The sequence below is a fragment of the Lepus europaeus genome, chromosome 15 (genome assembly GCF_033115175.1).
Source record: "Lepus europaeus isolate LE1 chromosome 15, mLepTim1.pri, whole genome shotgun sequence".
NCBI lineage: Eukaryota > Metazoa > Chordata > Mammalia > Lagomorpha > Leporidae > Lepus > Lepus europaeus.
This window is the reverse complement of record NC_084841.1, coordinates 56740941-56763676: the sequence shown is the minus strand read 5'-3', so window position 1 is coordinate 56763676 and position 22736 is coordinate 56740941. Positions and strand designations below refer to the sequence as shown.

General features: G+C 45.6%; 2 protein-coding genes across 3 annotated transcripts in view; both read right to left on the bottom strand.

The window, feature by feature from the left end:
• CDK7 (cyclin dependent kinase 7) overlaps positions 1-7549 on the bottom strand; it is a 36351-nt gene extending 28802 nt beyond the window's left edge. Inside the window, exons 1-5 of one of the 2 annotated variants that reach the window (XM_062212187.1) lie at positions 7374-7549; positions 6990-7049; positions 3775-3808; positions 978-1045; positions 133-201 (exon numbers count right to left, since the gene is read on the bottom strand). In XM_062212187.1, coding sequence (XP_062068171.1) covers positions 133-201; positions 978-1045; positions 3775-3808; positions 6990-7049; positions 7374-7439 — 297 coding nt within the window. In that variant the 5' untranslated portion in view covers positions 7440-7549. The remainder of the gene's footprint in view (positions 1-132; positions 202-977; positions 1046-3774; positions 3809-6989; positions 7050-7373) is intronic. The other variant, XM_062212188.1, reaches the window with a different exon arrangement.
• A 3318-nt stretch (positions 7550-10867) lies between these two features.
• Positions 10868-21264, bottom strand: KGD4 (alpha-ketoglutarate dehydrogenase subunit 4). Its single transcript, XM_062212184.1, has 4 exons — positions 21143-21264; positions 15059-15122; positions 13542-13729; positions 10868-11808 (listed from the first exon to the last, which is right to left on the bottom strand). The coding sequence occupies exons 1-4, from the start codon at positions 21182-21184 to the stop codon at positions 11791-11793; spliced, it is 312 nt and encodes a 103-aa protein (XP_062068168.1). The 5' UTR covers positions 21185-21264; the 3' UTR covers positions 10868-11790.
• Between the last annotated feature and the right edge of the window lie 1472 nt (positions 21265-22736).

Sequence of the window (22736 nt, the reverse complement as noted above, 5' to 3'; positions counted from 1 at the left end):
CAAATAAATAAATCTTTAAAATATATATACACAAACACTGTCCATATTTCTTTAAAAAAAATAAAGAAAACAAGGATCCCCTCCCTTTGATAAACTGGGAGAAAAAAATTCCTCTCAGAATCTTATTCTTACCTCTAGATCAGTTTCCATAAAATCAAAGACAAGGCTAATATTAGATTTATGTCCAAAAGCATCAAGGAGCTGCAAAACAAACATTTTTAAAAAGTTAAAATTGTTCTTAAATACTTGAAACTACCATACCAACTGAGATAATTTTTAGAAATTCAGATATTATATTGCCTACAAGTCCCTGTGGAGCTTATAATTTTTTTATTAAATTTGACACTGTTCTTTTTTGGGTAATACAAAAGGAATTAGTGTACTGAGGCACAAAAATATTAAACTTTAAAAAAATCATGAAATAAGTAAGCTCTCCCTCTGGTTTTTGGAAGTTTTAATTAAGAAATGAATTACGGCAAACTTGACCTCAGTCCCTGATTCAAGCACAGTGCTCAAGAAAACCCTCCAGACAGCAGCAGCTATCATTGAGCAAATGAGTATGTTCTCTAAGGCAGGCACTATCACAGGTAATACCCGTATTCAATTAGCTGGTCTAACAAGAACCCATGAAATAGGGACTACAGCACTGAGTCGCAAGCCAGGTCTCAGGCAGAAAGTAGGGTTCTGAACAGACTGACACTCTTAATCACTATGCTACAATTATGCAGGATTCAGAATTTCTGACATCAACCTATGTCAACATGTGATTGATTTCATCAGTTGTGTAATTTTAAAGCCACTGCCTGCAGGAACAATTAGGATAGAAAATACTTTGCTTACTGTTAAGCTTCTTCTCCAAGGCTTACCTCAAACAACTCATCTTGCTGGATCGTTAATCAACTTTTCAAATTTAATCAGTTTGCATAATTGGAAAAGGCAGGGTCCTAAGCCCTAGAAACTAGTTAGATCATACTTACACCAATTATATTTGGATGACTTAGCTCCTGTAATAATTTGATCTCTCTTAAGGCTGTTCTGTTTATACCTATGCAAAAAAGCAAAGCAAAAAGTAAAGAATAATTCTGGCATCTCAAGCCCACTCACAAACACTTTTTTTTTTAAATTTTTTTTGACAGGCAGAGTGGACAGTGAGAGAGAGAGAGACAGAGAGAAAGGTCTTCCTTTGCCGTTGGTTCACCCTCCAATGGCCGCCGCGGCCAGCGCGCTGCGGCCGGCACACCGCGCTGATCTGATGGCAGGAGCCAGGTGCTTATCCTGGTCTCCCATGGGGTGCAGGGCCCAAATACTTGGGCCATCCTCCACTGCACTCCCTGGCCACAGCAGAGAGCTGGCCTGGAAGAGGGGCAACCGGGACAGAATCTGGCGCCCCGACCGGGACTAGAACCCGGTGTGCCGGCGCCGCTAGTCGGAGGATTAGCCTATTGAGCCGCGGCGCCGGCCTACAAACACATTTTTTAGGAAAGGTTAGTCATCTCAGGAAATAGCAATGAACATTTCATAAAAAAATAAGGGCTCTCATAGGCTATTTCTTTTAATTTGAAAGAAAGAGCTCCTATCTGCTGGTTCACTCCCCAAGTACCCACAACAGCTTAGGCTGGGAACACAATCGAGGTTTTCCATATGGGTAGCAGAACTCCAATTAGTAAACCCGTCACCACTGCCCCCCAGGGTCTGCATTAGCAGAAAGGTGAAATCAGCCGCCAGAGCTGAGAATCAAACTCAGGAACTCCAATGTGAGACGTGGACATCTCAACCAGCATCTTAACTGCTAGGTTAAACGCTGGCCCCAAACAAGAGCTATAGCAGCAAATTTTTAAACAAATTGTTTTTCTCTCTTATATTGCCTTTATTTCCCAAACAGCTTAACAGACTGTCATAAATGGTGGAGTAAATTTCCACTTTATCTATAGCATATCAGATCCAAAGGTCACTGGTCTAAGAATATAAATACATGTACCATAGGCCGGCACCGTGGCTCACTAGGCTAATCCTCCACCTTGCGTCGCCGGCACACAGGGTTCTAGTCCCGGTCGGGGCGCCGGATTCTGTCCCGGTTGCCCCTCTTCCAGGCCAGCTCTCTGCTGTGGCCAGGGAGTGCAGTGGAGGATGGCCCAAGTACTTGGGCCCTGCACCCCATGAGAGGCCAGGATAAGCACCTGGCTCCTGCCATCAGATCAGCGCGGTGCACCTGCCGCGGCGGCCATTAGAGGGTGAACCAACAGCAAAAGGCAGACCTTTCTCTCTGTCTTCACTGTCCACTCTGTCAAAAAATAAATAAATAAATACATACATACATGTACCATAAAGGTAACAAGTAAATAGTTTCCCATCTCTTGCCTTACAGATATCAGGGGCTGATTCTTTGTGCTAAAAGCAAATTAGTGATAATACAGTATCATTTCCAGAGGCTGGTGATGTGGCACAGCAGGTTGGCTCACCACTTGCAACTCTAGCATCCCATGTCAGATTGCCAATTGAGTCCTCCTAGCTGCTGCGCTTCCAATCCAGCTCCCTGCTAATCAAGGCACCTGGGAAGGCAGTGGATGATGACCTAAGTACTTGGGCCTCTGCCACCCATGTTGGAGACCCGGATGAAATTCCAGGTCCTGGCTTCAGCTATGACGTTGGGGACTTTTAGGGAAGTGAAACAGTGGATGGAAGATCTTCGTTTTCTCTTGCTCTACTATAAATAAATAAATAAATAAATAAATATAAATAAATGCTCTACTATAAATAAATAAATAAAAGATTAAAAAAGTCACTTCCAAAATAAGCACAGAACTTTAAAATTAAAAATAAGATCTGGTGCTGGCTGATGACAGGTCTTTTTATAAGGATTATTCTGAAGATTAAACAGGACTTTGCACTAAAAAGGCTTGGGAAGAAGGGAATCTTTTCCCTATATGTTCATTCCACAGTGAGCCTTGTGTACTTCAACAAAGATGTATCTTGAATTTTCAAGTAATCAGAAGCTCTAAGATCAAAAAACAATGGGTTGGGCCGGCGCCGCGGCTCACTAGGCTAATCCTCCGCCTTGCGGCGCCGGTACACTGGGTTCTAGTCCCGGTCGGGGCACCGATCCTGTCCCGGTTGCCCCTCTTCCAGGCCAGCTCTCTGCTGTGGCCAGGGAGTGCAGTGGAGGATGGCCCAAGTGCTTGGGCCCTGCACCCCATGGGAGACCAGGATAAGCACCTGGCTCCTGCCATCGGATCAGCGCGTGCGCCGGCCGCAGCGCGCCAACCGCCGTGGCCATTGGAGGGTGAACCAACGGCAAAAAGGAAGACCTTTCTCTCTGTCTCTCTCTCTCACTGTCCACTCTGCCTGTCAAAAAAAAAAAAAACAATGGGTTGGGGATGGCGCTGTGGTGTAGTGGGCAAAGCCACGGCCTCTGGTGCGACATCCCATCTGGGTGCTAATTCAAGTCCAGCTGCTCCACTTCCAATCTAGCTCTCCGTTATGGTCTGGAGAAGCAGTGGAAGATGGCTCAAGTCCTTGGGCCACTGCATCTGCATGGGAGACCTGGAAGAAGCTCCTGGCATCGGATCAGCACAGCTCTGGCTGTTGCAGCCATTTGGGGAGTAAACCAGTGGATGGAAAACCTCTCTCTGCTTCTCTGTAACTCTGCCTTTCGAATAAATAAATAAATCTTTAAAAAAAAAAAAAAGGCGGGGGGAGAGGGCGGTTGTAACTGTGCTCATTTCCTCAGTGAGAATAAAACCATTCCAGTTCTGTCAGATTACATGAAATACTTACCATCTTTGGCTTCTGATCTATGACCCAGTTTGATCTAGTAGAGGAAAACAAACACATTAAAAGTGTGTTAAATTATTCATACTCAATGAATAATCCATAAAACTTCAAAAATTTAGCCACAGCAAAAACATATAGCAACTCATATGTAGCTAGTATTAGTAGACACAAAGGGACTAGGAGTCATGAATCGAAAAGGCAAAATTAACAATAGAAGAATCAAATACCTACTCTTGTCCCTTACGTTTCTGAACTACACATTCAAATAATGGAATTAAGAAAATAATTGTCTCCTTTATCTGTTCAAGCTTAAATGTGGACCAAATAACTGAGGGCAGGAAAGCACACAGAAAGGAAACCTATAAAGGAAAAAAAAATGACAAATTCAACCATATTAAACTTTAATGTCAGTGTCTCAAAAGATACCATAAATAAGCTAAAAGCCTGGCTATACACTGGACTGGTATCTGCAATGTATATTCCTGACAAAGAGCAATATCCAGAAAATACAAAGAATTTCAACAAATCAGGCAGAAAAAAAAAGCAAACTGAAAAACACAGGTCAGAGACAATCTAAGAAACCAAGTCTAAGAAAAGATGATCTGACAAGCAATCAGAAAGATGTTAACTGAAACAATCACCACATACCCTTTAAAATATTTTTATTTATGTGAAGGGCAGAGCAAGAGAAACAGAGAGAAATCTTCTATTTGTTGGTTCACTGCTCAAATGCCCAACAGCCTTTTATAAATAGATAAATCTTAAAAGAAAACACATAGGGCCAGCGTCACGGCTCACTAGGCTAATCCTCCACCTGCGGCACTGGCACCCCGGGTTCTAGTCCCAGTCAGGGCAACGGATTCTGTCCCGGTTGCTCCTCTTCCAGGCCAGCTCTCTGCTGTGGCCCGGGAAGGCAGTGGAAGATGGCCCAAGTGCTCGGGCCCTGCACCCACATGGGGGACCAGGAGGAAGAACCTGGCTCCTGGCTTCGGATCAGCACAGCACGCCGGCCGTAGCGGCCATTTGGGGGGTGAACCAACGAAAAAGGAAGACCTTTCTCTTTCTCTCTTATTGTCTAACTCTGCCTGTCCAAAAAAAAAAAAAAAAAAAAAAAAAAACCCACATGAACTTTCAGACTACAGAACAATAAACGATAAGTAAATTTTTAAATTTCATTTGAAAGGCAGAGAGACCGAAAGACAGATAGAGAGACATATCTTCTATCTGCTGGTTTACTCCTCAGTGCCTACAATGGATGGCAGGGACCCAAGTAGTTGAGGCATATCTGCTGCCTCCCAAAATAAGCATTAGCAGGAATGCTGGATTAGAAGCAGTAGGGGTGGGGAGGAATGGCCTGCAGTGCCGGCATCCCATATGGGTGCTGGCTCGAGACCAAGCTGTTCCACTTACCATCCAGCTCTCTGCTGTGGCCTGGGAAAACAGTCAAAGATGATGGCCCAAGTGGTTGGGCCCCTGCACCCACCTGGGAGACTGGGAAAAAGCTCCTGCCTCCTGGCTTTGGATCAGCCCAGCTCCAGCCACTGCAGCCATTTGGGGAGTGAACCAGTGGATGGAAGACCTCTCCCCGCTCTACCTCTGCTTCTCTGTAACTCTGCCTTTCAAATAAGAAACAGCGGTGGGATTTGAACCCAGGCACTTCGATATGGGCTGCAGGTATCCCAAGTGGTGACGTGTAACTGCTGAGCCAAATGCTCTCCTTAAGCCAATACATTTTTAACTGGGTCTACAAATGTGCTAGACATAGTCCTAGGTATGTAAATAGAATTAAACTGACAAACTCAGATAAGAGGATTTCAGACTTTGATAAAAGGCATTACAATGACAGATAATTGAACAATTACAAAGAACAAGAACTCAGGAGGCACACCTGTTTTCTCTAGAATGGCTAGAGAAGGCCTCTGTGTGGAGGAAACATGTGAGAGAAACCTGAATGATAAGCAATCAGCTAAACTAAAATCTAATCTAGCGGGAAAATACTCCAACCCGAGGACGAGGACGGAATGAACATATGCATGCAAGATACAGGGGATCAGTAGTGCTAGAATGTAGTCAGTCAAGGGTAGAAAGGAAAACATGACCAGTGGCTAAGGGCTTTATGAGGGAGAGGCTGCGGTGGTGGATCCTAAAGCACTAAGCTGGAAAACACAGGTATGAGAGAAATAAAAGTTAAAGAGAGGGAGCCTGAGGATATACATTCCTAAGGTTTTTGAAGGAGAAACAAAGTAGCAACTGGAACAAGTTAACACGGAGGTCTGGGGGCTGGCTTAACAGGCTAATCCTCCGCCTTGCGGCACCGGCACACCGGATTCTAGTCCTGGTCAGGGCGCTGGATTCTGTCCTGGTTGCCCCTCTTCCAGGCCAGCTCTCTGCTATGGCCCGGGAGTGCAGTGGAGGATGGCCCAAGTGCTTGGGCCCTGCATCCCATGGGAGACCAGAAGCACCTGGCTCCTGTTCGGATCAGCGAGATGCGCCAGCCGCAGCGGCCATTGGAGGGTGAACCAACGGCAAAAAGGAAGACCTTTCTCTCTGTCTCTCTCACTATCCACTCTGCCTGTCAAAAAAACAAAACAAAACAAAACAAAACAAAAAAAAAAAAACACGGATGTCGCCTTCCCCACTAACAGGCCCTTAGAAAGGGGAGAAAAACAGCCCCGCCCTGACTGTTACAGAATTCAGCGGCGGGGAAGAACACTGGCGTCAGGACACCCGGGTTCTCGCCCGAGCTTCAGCCTCACAGGCGTGTGAGCTTGACAAGTCTCCTGACTCCGCTCAGCCTCGGGTACCCCAAGAGTGCAACTGGGCATTCTAGAAGCCGGCTGGTTGTGATGCAGACTTCTGCACGACTCTTAGGAGACGCACCACATCAGCGTCGCTGGCGCGGCTGAAGCCTTTCCTAGCCAACCCGTGCCCAGAAACCACAGCCCCGCCGTCCGCGAGGACGGCAAACACTCCTCAGACCCAACAGATGGGCAGTGCTTGCCCCCATGGCCAAAACCCGAGCGCATACAGCAAACGCGGCACACGGCTTCCTCGTCGGCGCAATTTAAACTAGCCGGGCGTGCGACCCGACGCTGCACAAAGCACTCGGAAAACGACCCGAGTGCCTCCCGCTTCCCCCAGCGCGGCGAGGCCACCAACGAACAGACCCCGCAGACACCCCCGACACACGTGAGAAAAACCACATCCAGGTGACTCACTTTCTTAATGGCGACAATCTGGTTGGTGTTCTTATCTCTGGCCTTGTAAACTGTGGCAAACTGGAAAGGAAAACAGGGGGAACTGAGACCCTGGGAGTTTTCTGCTTGCGCTAGCTTCCCTACATGCCGCCAAGCGAGGAATCCGCGGGCCCGGCGGCCTGCAACGTGCTCGGGCAGCCCCCGTCCCACTCCAGCCCACTCTGCCGGGAAGCAGAGGGGGGCTCCCGGGTGGGGGTTCAACCTCCAGGGCACAAAACGGGGCGGCAGGTGTGTCTGCGCGGCCTCCCCACGGAGAACGAGCAGCCAAGGCCCTCTGGCTTCCATGGAAAAACCCTGCAAAGCTGTGCGGCGCGCGCTGCTCTCCATCCCGCCCGAGAGCCTCACCTGGCCCTCCCCGAGGAAGTCCAGTTTCTCATAACGCTTTGCTCGAGACTTCACGTCCACAGCCATCCGGGAACCGAAGTCCGACTCCAGCCAAAAGAGGTAGGCGCCCAAGACAGCTGGAATTTAAAGCTACCTTAAAGCCTCCAACAGCCCCTTCCGCTCACTGGGCACTGACGTTTGAGGCTCCGCCCCTACTTCCGGGATGGGCGGAGCAGCTGTTAAATCAGTCCGGGCAAAGCCGGTCCCGACCAAAGCCGCTCAGGGCCGGGGTCGCTGCCCGACACGCCCGTCACGTGATCGCCGTGAATGCCGGAAGTGCGGCCCTTTTGGCAGCCGCTCTGTCGCTCTCTTTACGCTTCAGCTTGGATATTTTCCTCACAGTCGGGGACGAGTCGGCGTCCTGATGCGTTCCGCGTTCGGAATTTTCTAGGGGGTGTGTGTGCGGATAGTGTGTGACCTAGCGTGCTGGTTCCTGCTCGAGGCTTTCTGGCTTCACGGTTGCTGTGGACGCCAGAACCCGCGACCTCTGCCAAGTACCTAAGGCCGAGTCAAGAGCAAGTGTACTCCCCTTATGAAGGCGCAGACCTAGGGAGGCAGAATCCCACTCGCCTGAGCAGTGATGGCTCAGGTATTTGAGTTCCTACCACCTAGGTGAGAAATCTGGATTGCATTCCAGCTGGTGGCTCTGGCCTGGCCCCTGCCATTGAGAGTATTTGGGGAGTGAACCAGCAGAGGGGCTTGCCCGTTCTGTTCACAAATAAAAAATGATTTTTAAAAGTATTTTTTAGAAAGAGGACCTGTTAGAAAATTATTGCAACAATCCAGATGACTCTACTTGCTTTCTACCCAATATTATTTACTGACAAGCTGGATATGGCTTGGAGGGGGAAAGAATGATTCCAAAGATCTGAGCTGGAGCAACCTTCACCACGGAAATGTTTCCTCCTTTGCATTTGACGTTTCTAAAAGCCGAAATCCCAATTTTCAGAGACGTGTTGAAGATGGCAGGATGCCAAAGCCAAAAACTGAGTGAAGTTAGTTTAATACAGCAAGTCAGCATTTGCTCTGGAATCAGACTGCTTGTATTGGAATACCTGCCCCACCAGTATTCAATCACGAGATGGATGACTTGGCCAGATCACCTACTACGTGTACCTAGTTTCTTTCTCTGTAGGACCCAAAGTATTGCTGCAAGGCTTAAATGACTTGACTTCACACTTACTGTAAATCCCTTAGAATAGCGTCTCACAGCTAGGGCTTCGTTGATGTTAGCCATTACTATTCTCTCTCAGCCCCTCTGTCACTACCTGGCTGTAGGCAAGATTTGTACATTGTGGAAAGTGCACCAGATTTACCATTTCTCTTGGGGCAAGTCATACCTAGAGAGGCATGCTGTCATGTGACTTCTGCCAGCCTTCCTTCTGAAAGACATCACTTGTAACGGTAATCTTACCTTCCTTGTAGAGCTAATGAACTAAATATGATAGTTTTACCTTTGAGGCTTGAGGTTCTCAAGTGTGCCATGTCCTACAAGTTGATACTCCATACATTGTACCATGCTGCTGACAATGGTTTAGCTGATACCCTGGGGAATGAGGTCTGTAAGTATAAAATTGAGCTTTTGCTGAGCCTCATAGTTTACAGATCTGTTATCAGTCAATTTCAAAGAGGCCATAACGACCTTGCCTTCTGCTATGAATGCACTTGTGTAGTCTTTTCCCACAATGAGACAAGCTGTTCTGTGACCATGGCACAGCAGTGGGAAGTGAGAGCAGGCATTGCTGCTTGCACGCCTGCATCGTTACTATAGGGAAAGTCAGTCGTGTCATGAGTTCACACGCAGAGGAACTCCTGCCAGCAACAGCCAGTATCACTTGCCACGTGAGTGACCTACCCTGGAGATGGAACTGTCAGCTCCAGCCAAGCCTTCAGATGACTGCAGCCCCACTAACTATGAGCCATTAAGGGCTTACTGTTTTCAGCCACTAAATTCTCAGGTTTGTTACAGATAATATTCTAATTTGATTCTATACTGTAGAATACTAGAGGAAAACAAACACAAATTAACCAATTTGCTGATGGTTAATTATACAAAGATTCTTCAAAAATTTCATGGATATCATTAAAAAAACTATGCAGAATTTTAAAAAAATTTTCATCAAAATAAACATTTTTGTCTAAAGATTTATTTGAAAGAGTTAGAGAGGGAGAGGGAGAGGGAGAGAGAGAGAGAGAGAGAGAGAGAGAGAGAGAGAGTCTTCCATGTGCTGGTTCACCCCCTAAATGGCCACCAGTGGGCCAGAGCTGAGCAGATCCAAATCTAGGAGCCAGGAGCTTCTTCTAGGGTCTTCCACATGGGTACAGGGACCCAAGCACCTGGGCCATCCTCTGCTGTCCTCCCAGGCACATTAGGAGGGGGCTGGATCAAAGTGGAGCAGCTAGGACTTGAACCAGTGTCCATATGGGATGCCGGCACTGCAGGCAGCAGCTTTAACCTGCTTTGCAACAGAGCTGGCACCAAAATAAACATCTTTTAACTCTATTTTTCTTTGAACTTTTTGGAGTACCCTTGTGTGAGTGCTTAACCCCTAATGAAAACAGACTTCCTGACAGCCTTGCCAGAATTCTGTCTACAATACTGTCCTTGGAGCTCATCCTGTGACAGCAATTCCCACTGACATGCTTTTTGCCTAGCTATACTTGTGAATTATACAAGTGATTTTTTTTTTTCATTTTGATCTTCGTGGCAAGAACTGTATTAAGGACTGCCCTCAGATTCTTAATTCCAGTATTAGAGTTTCTAATGGCACCCACAGTATTACTCTAACCGCTCTCCATTACCTGAAATTCCTTTTCTGGAAGCAAAAAATGGCCCTGGGCTTCTTGGGAGAAAAGTAAGAAAGAGAAAAAGAATAGTATTAGTAGACTGCTAGCATCAAACCCAAATTCCTATCTCACGTTTGTGTTGGGGAACATTTACATGGGACTACAACACAGAATTTACAATAGAAGCAGATGAACTAGAACAGCAGACAGATGTAAGAGTAACCCACAGGTAGCTGGGTGAAGAATTCTGGGGCTGGCTGGTACAGTGGATTAGGGTGACATCTGTAGTGTTGGCATCCCAAAGGAATGCTGGTTCAAGTCCTGGCTGCTCCACTTCCCATTCAGCTCCTTGCTAGTACGCCTGGGAAAGCAGCAGACGATGGCCCAATGCTTGGGCCCCTGCACTCACGTGGGAGACCTGGATGAAGCTCCTGGGTCCTGACTTCAGATCAGCTCAGCTACAGCCTTTGTGGCCATTTGGGGAGTGGACCATTGGATGGAGGATCTCTCTCTGTGTGTCTCTGCCTCTAATTCTGACTTTCAAGTAAAATAAATAAATCTTACAAAAAAAAAAAGGAAACATGAACTCAACAATTCTACTGTCTATCGCTCATGAGCTACCACCCTCACTATCAGGGATGACTTCTTTAAGCACGTTCTGGAAATCATTAAGGTATGGAAGAGAATTTATTTAGCTTTGTGAGGTTTTATTTTCATAATATACATACCCTTGGTATAGGATGATCCTGTTAAAGTTTGATAAATTGCCTTAATAAATTATTTAAGGTGAATTTATGAGGTTTTAAGACATAAATTTGAGGAAGTTAATGATTACCAGGATTTGCACACATGATCACAATCAAAGTGGTAAACGAAACAATGACCTTATCTCCCAGAATATAATAAACTACAATCTGTAGTGAAAATTATTCCTATATTCATATCCTTATTTCATACTCTGAAATTTTTTCTGAATATAGGTTACAAATAATCTTTTGTCTTATTTACCCATTCTAATACCATGGACATCTGTTTTTATCTTGGGTGTATTTTTATCATTTGGAGTAGGATATACTTATTAAGCCAGTTATACGCTAGTAACCTTATGACTGAAAAAATGTTAGCAAATTTAGAACAAATAATGGAGCCATTATTTCACTATTCTTCATCTAATTTCAGGAAAGCACTTCTACAGCAGTCATTCCACCTGATAAATTCTTGTTCTGTCTAAACAGAAAAGAAGAGTAAAATTATGGGAGATCTATGATCGTTTGTTTACTAGACGTTGTGTGCCTGTAGTAATTCAATACTGGTAATACTTGATAATCAAGAGTAAATTAATAGGCTAACATTTAAAAATGTATGCTTTAATAAGTATAAAGTATATAAACAATTAGGTAAGCTCGTAGAGAAGTGGACCAAGATACATAAATTAGGAGATGCAGGTGTTCGTCTGAATTTTCTATATTTCATTATTTTTTACAGAATATTTATTAAAGTTATTTAATATACAATTTTTCATTTGTCATTTTGGGAGTCCTTTATTATAAAGACAATCCTTTTGTATGATGACAAGCAGCAGCCACAGCAGTTACTCGGGACCTCCACGCTGAAAAGGAAAAGAAAAAGCAGTAAGATGAGATGTTAAATTGAGATAAATGTTTTCATGACCATGACCATTAGAAAAATTTACACAATTCAGGCCGGCGCCGCGGCTCACTAGGCTAATCCTCCACCTTGCGGCGCCGGCACACCAGGTTCTAGTCCCGGTTGGGGCACCGGATTCTGTCCCGGTTGCCCCTCTTCCAGGCCAGCTCTCTGCTGTGGCCAGGGAGTGCAGTGGAGGATGGCCCAAGTCCTTGGGCCCTGCACCCCATGGGAGACCAGGATAGGCACTCGGCTCCTGTTCGGATCAGCGCGGTGCGCCAGCCGCGGCGGCCATTGGAGGGTGAACCAACGGCAAAAGGAAGACCTTTCTCTCTGTCTCTCTCTCTGTCCACTCTGCCTGTCAAAAAAAAAAAAAAATTTACACAATTCTAAGCAGATTATCCCTAGTTTTTAAAAAACAATTTCAGGTTTTTCATAGCTTTGGGGCATTCATAACCACTGTTATAAACATAATTTCAGATCTGGAAGGGACTCAGCAATGACCTAGATCACTTGTCCCTAGACTTCTTGTCTCAGGATAGGTATTTGGCCTAGTGGCTAGGATGTGCACGTTCCCATATTGGAGCACCGGGGTTCAATGCCCAGCTTCAGCTCTTTTTTTTTTTTTTTTTTTTTTTGGACAGGCAGACTGGACAGTGAGAGAGAGAGAGACAGAGAGAGAAAGGTCTTCTTTTGCTGTTGGTTCACCCTCCAATAGCCGCCGCGGCAGGTGCACCGCACTGATCCGATGGCAGGAGCCAGGTGCTTCTCCTGGTCTCCCATGGGGTGCAGGGCCCAAGCACTTGGGCCATCCTCCACTGCACTCCTGGGCCATAGCAGAGAGCTGGCCTGGAAGAGGGGCAACCGGGACAGAATCCGGCGCCCCAACCGGGATTAGAACCCAGTGTGCTGGCGCCTCAAGGCGGAGGATTAGCCTATTGAGCTGAGGCGCCGGCCTCTTTTTTTTTTAAGATTTATTTATTTATTTGAAAGGCAGAGTTAAAGAGAGGCAGAGACAGAGAAAGAGAGAGAGAAAGAAGAGAGAAAGGGAGAGAGGGGGTCTCCCATCCACTGGTTCACCTCCCAGATGGCCCCAACGGCCACAGCTGCACCAATCCAAAGACAGGGGGCCAAGGATTTAGGCCATCTTCTACTGCTTTCCCTGGCCACAACAGAGAGCTGGATTGGAAGTAGGGCAGCCAGGATTTGAACTAGCGCCCATTTAGGATGTCAGCTCTGCAGGTGGTGGCTTTACCTGCTACACCACAGCACTGGCCCCAAGTTCCAACTTTTGACTCGTTTCCTACTGGTGTAGACTTTGGCATTCAGTAGTTCCTACCTCCCAACCCAGCCCAGCCCAGCCCTGGTTATTGTGGGAATTTAAGGGGTAGACCAGTGGATGGGAGCACTGTCTGCCTCTTAAATAAATAAATAAAAATCAAAACAATCTTGTCTTAGAAGCTCTCTTCACTCCGAAAATTACTGAAGACTCCAATAAATTTTCTTCATGTGGCTATACCTATTGCTATTTAATGCACAAAGTATGGTTTGTCTGTCAGTCCTGGTGTACCTGCCCAAATCTGCCTTAACTACCCCATAACTGACAAGACGATGGGAACAGCATATAAGTCAGCACACAAAACTCCAAAAGCCAAAATGTTTTGCAAAGTCTTGTGATAAAGAACAACAACATACTTGGATAAATTCCATTTCTTCTTGAGGTACAGGTTTCCGTCTGTATTTCTGAGGTAAGGATTTAATGATTTCGGCAGTATCTGGTGGCCCCTGATACATCAGCAAATCTGGTGATTTACTTCCCTTAGCATGCTGTGCAATTGTAGAGGTGTGAGATGGTAGTCCAGCTGATCTCAAAGCTTCAGACACTGACATTTAAAAAAACAAAACAAAACAAAAAAACAAAACACCTAATGAGAGCAATTACTCAAGTGTGAAATAATGAAGCAGTTTTAAGTATGTGAATTCCAAAAATGAGTAACAAGTTTGAAAAAGACTTCTAGTTAGTGCCTGGAGTTCAACCCATTATGTATAACCTACACTACTTAAATTTTGTCATAAAAGCCCTCAGAGGCCAACATATGTTGAAGTCTATAGGTAATATATTACAATGGGGAATAAGTCAGTAAACATAAATAACAATTTTTCAATACAAGGGGCCAGCACTGTGGCAAAGCTGGTTAAGTCACTGCTTGCAATGCTAACAACTTATAAATACAGTGCCATCCACTGTCAAGTAGTCAAGTCCTGAATACTCCACTTCTAATCCAGCTTCCTGCTAATGTGCTTGAGAAGGCAACAAAAAATGACCCCAGGGGGCCGGTGCTGTGGCTCACTCAGTTAATCCTCCCCCTCGGTGCCAGCATCCCATTTGGGCGCCGGGTTCTAGTCCCAGTTGCTCCTCTTCCAGTCCAGCTCTCTGCTGTGGCTCGGGAAGGCAATGGAGGATGGCCCAAGTGCTTGGGCCCCTGTACCGCATGGGAGACCAGGAGGAAGCACCTGGCTCCTGGCTTTGGATCGGCACAGCGCCGGCCGTGGCGGCCATTTGGGGGTGAACTAACGGAAGGAAGACCTTTCTCTCTCTCTCTGTGACTCTACCTGTTGAATAAATAAATAAAAATATTAAAAAAAAAAAATGACCCAAGTACTTAGGTCCCTCCCACCCAAGTGGGAGACCAGGATAGAGTTCCTGGTTCCTAGCCTCATCTTGGCCCAGACCGGACTACTGCAGCCATTTTGGGGAGTCAATAAGCAGATAGAAGGTCTCCCTCTCTGTCTCTCTCTCTGTTGCTCTGCATTTCAAATAAAATAAATAAAACTTAAAAAAAGAAAAAAAATACTCTGGGAGCTGGCACCCTGGCACAGCGGATTAAACTGCTGCCTGCAATGCTGGCATCCCCAGTTTGAGTCTCGCCTGCTTCACTTGTGATCCATTTCCTTGCTAATGTGACTGGGAAAGCAGTGGAGGACTGCCAAAGTGCTTGGGCCCACGTGGAGACCTGGGTGGAGTTTCTGGTTCCTTGCTTTAGCATGGCTCAGCCCCGGCTGTTGTGCCCATTTGGGGATTGAACCAGTGGATGGGACATCTCTCTCTCTCTCTCTCTTTCCTTCTTGCCCTCTGTCACTCTTTCAAATAAAAATAAAAAATATTTAACTAAAAATCAATACTTAACAAATCTAAATAAAGTACAACTTACCATTGGGTTTAGGATTGTCTCTTCTGTCAGGGAACCTTATTAACGGGGTATGTGGCTTGACTACCTAAAGGAACAATAAAATGCATTAAAAAAACTCATCGACTATAGAAGCAGTCATCTACTAAACCTCATAAATAGATAACCTTGTTAAAATGACTATTCGACAGTGACAATCAATTGTATGTTTCCCTAATCAGAGAAGCTGGTCTATGAATTATTAACTTGCTTATTTTCTAGTCATGATTTTGTACTTTATGTATCACGAGACTTTTCAGCATATAATCAACTGACCTCAAAATAACCTTATAAAAAGACGACATGGATTTTATGTTGTGTGATTTATTTACTGGTAAGAAAGGAACTGGAAGTTTCTCAATTTGTACTGATTGTGGTTTCCCTACTATGTCAATATCAAACAGTTCAGGATAGGATAAAAAGCAAACAATCACATTGAGAATTAGGTAGACAACACCTTTTCTGACTACAAAAGTAACACTGGCTCACTGTAAGAAATTTGCAAAAAAATGCAGAAAAGCACAAAGAAGAAACCACTATAATTTCCAAGGCCACATAAAGCAGATAAAAACATCTGGTAGATTTTTAGCCTTTTTCCTAAATTCATGGAAATACAGCTTTTTAGAATACTGTTATTATGACAGACATTGAAAGACTATGAACATTTTCATCCCTAAAATTCTAGAGTGCTACAGAAAACCTTAAACCTATTAGTACGAAACCACTTCAATAAATAATCTAACGAACAGAGTACACTTTTTAACCAAAGTATAATCTATAAATTGCTATGTAACTAATGAGGTTGAGGTGTGTTTATCTGTAAATATATCTGTATATATGGACTACCTATTAGGCATTTTATGTGAGTACAGAAGTAAACAGGCGGCCGGCGCCGTGGCTCAACAGGCTAATCCTCTGCCTGCGGCGCCGGCACACCAGGTTCTAGGGTTGCCCCTCTTCCAGGCCAGCTCTTTGCTATGGCCCGGGAGTGCAGTGGAGGATGGTCCAAGTCCTTGGGCCCTGCACCCCATGGGAGACCAGAAGAAGCACCTGGCTACTGCCTTCAGATCAGCGCGGTGCGCCGGCCGCAGCAACCATTGGAGGGTGAACCAACGGCAAAGGAAGACCTTTCTCTCTGTCTCTCTCACTGTCCACTCTGTCAAAAAAAAAAAAAAAAAAAAAAAAAAAAAGAAGTCAACAGGCTTGTTGGGAGCAGCCTGAAGTTCCAGCACCACAGTTCTGCTGCTGAGAGAAAAGGCTGGGATAGGTTCTTGTCCTCCACTTAAAGTACGCCCAAGTCTTCAGTGTTAAAAACAAGGGGCCAGCACTGTGGCACAGAGGGTTAAAACCCTGGCCTGAGGTGCCAGCATCCCATCTGGGCTCTGGTTCGAGTCCCGGCTGCTCCTCTTCCAATCCAGCTCTCTGCTATGGCCTGGGAAAGCAACAGAAGATGGCCCAAGTGCTTGGACCCCTACACCCGCATGGGAGACCCAGAAGAAGCTCCTGGCTCCTGGCTTCAGACTGGTGCAGCTCCGGCTCTTGCGGCCATCTGGGGAGTGAACCAGTGGATGGAAGACCTCTCTGTCTCTACCTCTCTCTGTGTGTAACTCTGTCTTTCAAATAAATAAAACAAATCTAAAAAAACCACAAAAAACCAAAACCCACTTTTCTTTCTACTGTTTCTTCCCTTTCATAACTGAGTTTTATGAGAGAATTTCCAGTCTCATCCTACTGCTACTGCCCTATTTAAAAATATGAAAAATGTTCCACAGTTCTCAGGATAAAGTTCAGACTCTTATTTGGCATTCAAAGGCTTGTCACGATGGGGCCTGTCCTTCTGTCTGCAGCCTTAGTCCCCACCACCGATGCATCTGCCACCCAGATATCCTGAAGTACTTTTCACTTCCCTAACTCATCACGCTGTCGCCATCCCCACTGCATCTGGAGCCTATCCTCTGACTGCTAAACCTTTAAAACGCTCAAATGTCACTCCTCTCTAAGCAACTTCCCTCGATTCCAAAGTCAGAGTTAAAACGTGCAGGAGCTCTTCACGGTCTCCCACATGGGTGCAGGGGCCCAAGCCCTTGGGCCATCCTCCACTGCTTTCCCAGGCCACAGCAGAGAGCTGGATCAGAAGTGCAGCAGCTGGGACTAGAACCAGCGCCCATATGGGATGAGAGCACTGCAGGCTGCGGCTTTATCTGCTATGTTGCAGTGCTGGCCCTCTTTTGAGTTTTTTGTGAAGGGTATAAAGTCTCTGTCTAGATTTTATTTTAAATTGTTTTTCTTTTCATGAAGATATCCAGCATTTTCAGCGCCACTTGTTGAAGATGCACTTTTCTCCATTATATTGCCTTTGACCTTTGTCAAGTATAATGAACTATCCTACTTTTACCTTCTAGATCTTTTAGATTTAGCTGTGCTTCCTTCCTATAGCATAGTGCTGGATTTTCATTTGTTAGCTAACCTGAAAATGTTACTGCCCATCTACATTAACAGATATAACTTCAAAGTTTGGTATAAGTCTATCTTATGATAAATTCTTTTGTTATGTGACTTTTTTCTTTCACTTGATTTTTTTTTTTTTTTGGTATTTAGAAAAAACTACACTTTTGTATGTGTTTACATTAATATTTCTAGATAATACCTTTAGTCATCTCTTTTTTGCAGTACTGTTGGTTCATTATTATGAGAAATGATGAGATATTACAGCAATCTATTCTGTATTCCTTCAGCACCTCCTATTGCCAGTTAGTAAGTAGGGCAATAGCAAATTAATTTACTTTCTATAAACTCTTCTCCTTATTCTTCAATTTTTTAAAGTTATATATTTTTAAGATTATATTTGGTCTGTCAGAACCAACAACTATTACAAGTTACCATCTCCATTCTTTACTCATGGTTCTACAGTTAAACATACCTTATGCTCATCCCCAGTAGTTATATTGAAACATCTCCAGTGATTTTCTAATGTCAAAGTAGATCTAGTAGGAGGAGCTCTTGAGAACACTGCGTTATGAAGAGTTTGTGTGGGATCGACAATGTGGTACAATGGGTTAAAAGCCCCAGCATGCAGCACCAGCATCTCATATGGGTGCCAGTTCAAGTCCCAGCTGCTCCACTTCTGATCCAGCTCCTTGCTAATGCACCTGGGAAAGCAGTAGAGGATGGCCCAAGTCCTTGGGCCCCTGCACTCACTTGGGAGACCTGGAAGAAGCTCCTGGCTCCTGGCTTTGGATTGGCTCAGCTCTGGCCAATACAGCCACTTGGGGAATGAACCAGTGGATGGAAGACCTCTCTCTCTATAACTCTGCCTTTCAAATAAATAAAATATTTTTAAAAATATATTTTGTGACCTTTACACTTTAAGGTCAGTACAGTTACAAAATCATTACTTTCCTTTACTACCTTGAATATATCCTCTTGGATGAAGAAATTATTTTTTAAAATTTATGACTTTTTGGCCGGCGCCGCGGCTCACTAGGCTAATCCTCCGCCTTGTGGCGCCGGCACACCGGGTTCTAGTCCCGGTCGGGGCACCGATCCTGTCCCGGTTGCCCCTCTTCCAGGCCAGCTCTCTGCTGTGGCCAGGGAGTGCAGTGGAGGATGGCCCAGGTGCTTGGGCCCTGCACCCCATGTGAGACCAGGATAAGCACCTGGCTCCTGCCATCGGATCAGCGCGGTGCGCCGGCCGCAGCGCACCTACCGCGGCGGCCATTGGAGGGTGAACCAACGGCAAAAAGGAAGACCTTTATCTCTGTCTCTCTCTCACTGTCCACTCTGCCTATCAAAAATTTAAAAAAAAAAAAAATTTATGACTTTTGTTCCCTTTTAAGTGCCTAGTCTTATTGCCTGGATCAGCAAAGAAGTTTTGTTTAAAATTTAATGATTTTATCATTAAATTCATTAATCAACCATATTGACTCTCTTCTCCCCATACAAGGTATTGGGTTAGCTCTTCTTTTATATCAGGAAAATTCCATTAAAATGTTTCAAGATTTATTTTCTCTTCAATTACTGCTCAAAGACCCTCCATTGTGATTTTCCATCAGATTGTGCCAGTTTTTTGTAATGTAATTCTTTAGAAATGGATCAACTACCAAATTCAAAGCTCTAAGTCTGTTTTGTTGGCAGTGAGGTCTCAACAAGTGTAGGCCCGGCACAGAGGTACTCAATATATGTAATTATTATGCCTAATGCCTTGTATTATGAATATGAGAATACCATACAGATCTTTACTCTGGATAGGAAGACCATTCAATATCTATCTCACAGAATCCTTGTACATATCAGCAGTGAGTTCTTTACTACCACTGTGTACTATTCCATCTTAACTACCACAATTTACCCTAATAATGGACATATGAATTGTTTCTTGTTTGGAGGTTATTACAAGTAAAGCTTCTGCTTTTTTTTTCTATGAACATTTTTCTACAAGGCTTCTTATAGTATAGGGTACAGGCACTCATTTCTCTTGGAATAAGCCTATAATGCTGGGTCATGGGGAGGTATACGTTTTCCCAAGTGGCTGTACCACTTTAAACTCCCATCAGCAGTGGATGAGGGTTTCAGGTGTTTTACATTCTCATCAGCATTCAGTACTGTCAGCCTTTTAAATTTTTTTTTATCACCTCTTTTTTTTTTTTTTTTTTTTTTTTTTTTTGACAGGCAGAGTGGATAGTGAGAGAGAGACAGAGAGAAAGGTCTTCCTTTGCTGTTGGTTCACCCCCCAGTGGCCGCCGCGGCCGGTGCACCACGCTGATCCGAAGCCAGGAGCCAGGTGCTTCTCCTGGTCTCCCATGCGGGTGCAGGGCCCAAGCACTTGGGCCATCCTCCACTGCCTTCCTGGGCCATAGCAGAGAGCTGGCCTGGAAGAGGGCAACCAGGATAGAATCTGGTGCCCCGACCGGGACTAGAAACCGGTGTGCCAGCGCCGCAACAGCCTTTTAAATTTGTCTCATTTTAATTTGTGTTTTTCACATTTTTTGCTCACTTGAGTATATTTTAGTACAGTATCAAGTATTTTACCCATTTTTAAGTTGTTATGTATTATTGACATACGTGGTTACCTATTATGGATACCAGACCTTTGTCAGATGTTCCCTCAGTCCTTACAGAAATACACACTAAGTGAATAAGTGAGGATCATTCATTGCACTGCAACCAAAGGCTGAGATCTAGGATTATCATTCAGAAAATAACTTCAGGACCTTCTGGAAAAGGTCTTTTAACAGACGTATCTGTGCAACGGGAAATCTCATAGCAAAGCTGACAGTTAAGCAAAAAAATAATACATTTGAAGGGTTGAAGACTATAGGTCAACTACAAAAGTGGAGACTGTCATTTTTATGCCGATTTTACCTCTCCTGTGTAAGCTAAAGACCACAGCTGGAGAAGCAAGCACAAAAGCTATCAGGAGTTGGTTGCTAGTACATGGATCAACAATAAATTTACTCTAGCTGCCTATCTAAACTCACGGAAAATAGGCTTGAGAAACCAACGATGAAATACCTACTGGTGATAAACAGCACAGTGTTTTCTATACCCCCTCCCTCCAGCAGTCGAGCGCTTGGAGGCGTCGGGTCGAACGGGCCCTAGGCGAGGACTCAACCCGCGGGGCCACTTATCCAGCCATTCCCAAGACCTTGAAGGGACAGCGGGTCAGAGCCAAGGTTCGTTTCCTTCCACGCCGCACCACCGCCTTGCTTCCGATTGGCTGATGCGAGCCCATCACAGACAATCCAGGACGGTGATTGGCCAGGCGACTGCAGCGCAGCCTAGCCCGCACTCTCCTAGGGCTAATAATGAGGTCCAGGCGGAGGCGTCCCGGGGCGCTGCGTTCCTACTGCCCCGACGCCGCACTCTCGCCTCCGGGCTGGAACCCGCGGCTCCAGACCCCGGCTCGCTGCTCGACCCGACAGACGCAGGTCCCATTCTCACACACACATCCCCAGGCGCTGCCGCTGGCCCCACTCAGGGCCGCGGGCACCGCGAGTCTTCGCCACCGCTGTTGCTCCCCAGCGCCGTCCCCACCGCTTAAGGTGAGGAAAGGTGGCTGAACCCCTTTACCTGAACGACCCGGCTGGCGGACGCCATCTTACTGCCCATCATGACCCCGGGAAGGGGCAGCTTCCGGGGCGCAAGCGAGCCGCGGCGATCTCTGGAGTCGTGGGCTTCTGTGGGGGCGGGGCCTTTCTTGTGACGTCACGGGGCGGGGCGAGCGGCCGTGGGCGGGACCCTCGTCCGCCTCGCAGTTAGCCCCACCCCCGCCCCGCCCCTCTTCCCGCCTGGGAGCTGCCCGCGGTTATCTTGCAGAGTTGCAATTCCTTGGCTACTCAGCCTGTGAGCTGTCCAGGGCCATTGCCTTTCTACATAGCCAGCTTCTAACTTCTGTATAATTCAACACTCTGAAACCAGTTAAGTTATACATGCTCTTGTGGCGTCCTAAAACTTGGGAGTTGGCGAACTCAGAAGAAAGTTCTGGGTTGACAGGGGTCCCGCCATACTCCTTTGCTGATTGGCACTGCTTAATTTAAGTTTGTTTTCTTCTGGCAGTCGTTACGCCTGCTGCTGAACTGCCACCTCTGCTTCAAAGCTGACAGAACTCCACAGCTGAGGGTTTAATTTCTGAAACACAAGCCGGTCGCATCATTCCCCCAGTTATATTAAGTTCCATGGTAAATATTAATGCTTTTTCTTTTTTACAACTTTTAAAATGCACATTAGGTTGTGGCCATTTAGCATTACTTTGTGGGTGATATAAGCTTATGCTGTTGTAAATATTCAGAGCCATCAACTTGTTTTAATGATATGGACCAGTGACTTCTAAAAATGGGGAGATTTGTAAAAACCAGCTCTCTGCTATGGCCTGGGAAAGCAGTAGAAGATGGCCCAAGTCCTTGGAGCCCTGCACCCACGTGGGAGACCTGGAAGAAGCTCCTGGCTTCAATCGGCACAGCTCCGGCTGCTGTGGCCAATAGGGGACTGAACCAGTGGATGGGAGACTCTCTCTCTCTCTCCCTCTCTCTCTGCCTCTCCTCTCTCTGTGTAACTCTGACTTTCAAATAAATAAATAAATCTTTAAAGAAAAATAAAACTATTCAACCTTGGGGGCTGGCACCGTGGCGCCTGCACCCGCATAGGAGATAAGGAGGAAGCTCCTGGCTCCTGGCTTCGGATTGGGGCAGCTCCGACCGTTGTGGCCATTTAGGGAGTGAACCAGCGGATGGAGAACCTTTCTCTCTGTCTCTCCTTCTCACTGTCTGTAACTCTACCTCTCAAATTAAAAGAAAACAAACAAACTACTCAACCTTACCTAAGAAAAAAAATTTTTTTTTAAATTTATTCTGAGAAGCATAGACAGGGAAGAAAAGACAGAACTCACATTCTCTGGTTCACTCCTCAAATTCAGCAGGCACCCAGGGGGCCCATTGTTAGGAGGCAGGAACTCGATCCAGGTCCTCCAGATGAGTGGTAGCGAGCAGTCACCATACCCCAGGGTTTGCATTAGCAGGAAGCTGGAGCCAGGAGCTGACCCTGGTATCTAACAAAGGTGCTTGAATGTGAGACAAGGATGTCTGAACCTCTAGACCAAATGCCTGCCCTTAAAGAAAATCTAAATTCCTGAAATGCTATTTTGTTTTCTAAAATTTGTCTATCTATT

Excerpts from the sequence above, each read along its gene's own strand:
- KGD4 (XM_062212184.1), bottom strand. The coding sequence starts at position 21,184 with ATGATGGGCAGTAAGATGGCGTCCGCCAGCCGGGTCGTTCAG. Across the intron at positions 15,123-21,142 it reads CCGCCAGCCGGGTCGTTCAG|GTAGTCAAGCCACATACCCC; the intron begins GTAAAGGGGTTC and ends TTGTTCCTTTAG. Across the intron at positions 13,730-15,058 it reads AGACAATCCTAAACCCAATG|TGTCTGAAGCTTTGAGATCA; the intron begins GTAAGTTGTACT and ends TTTAAATGTCAG.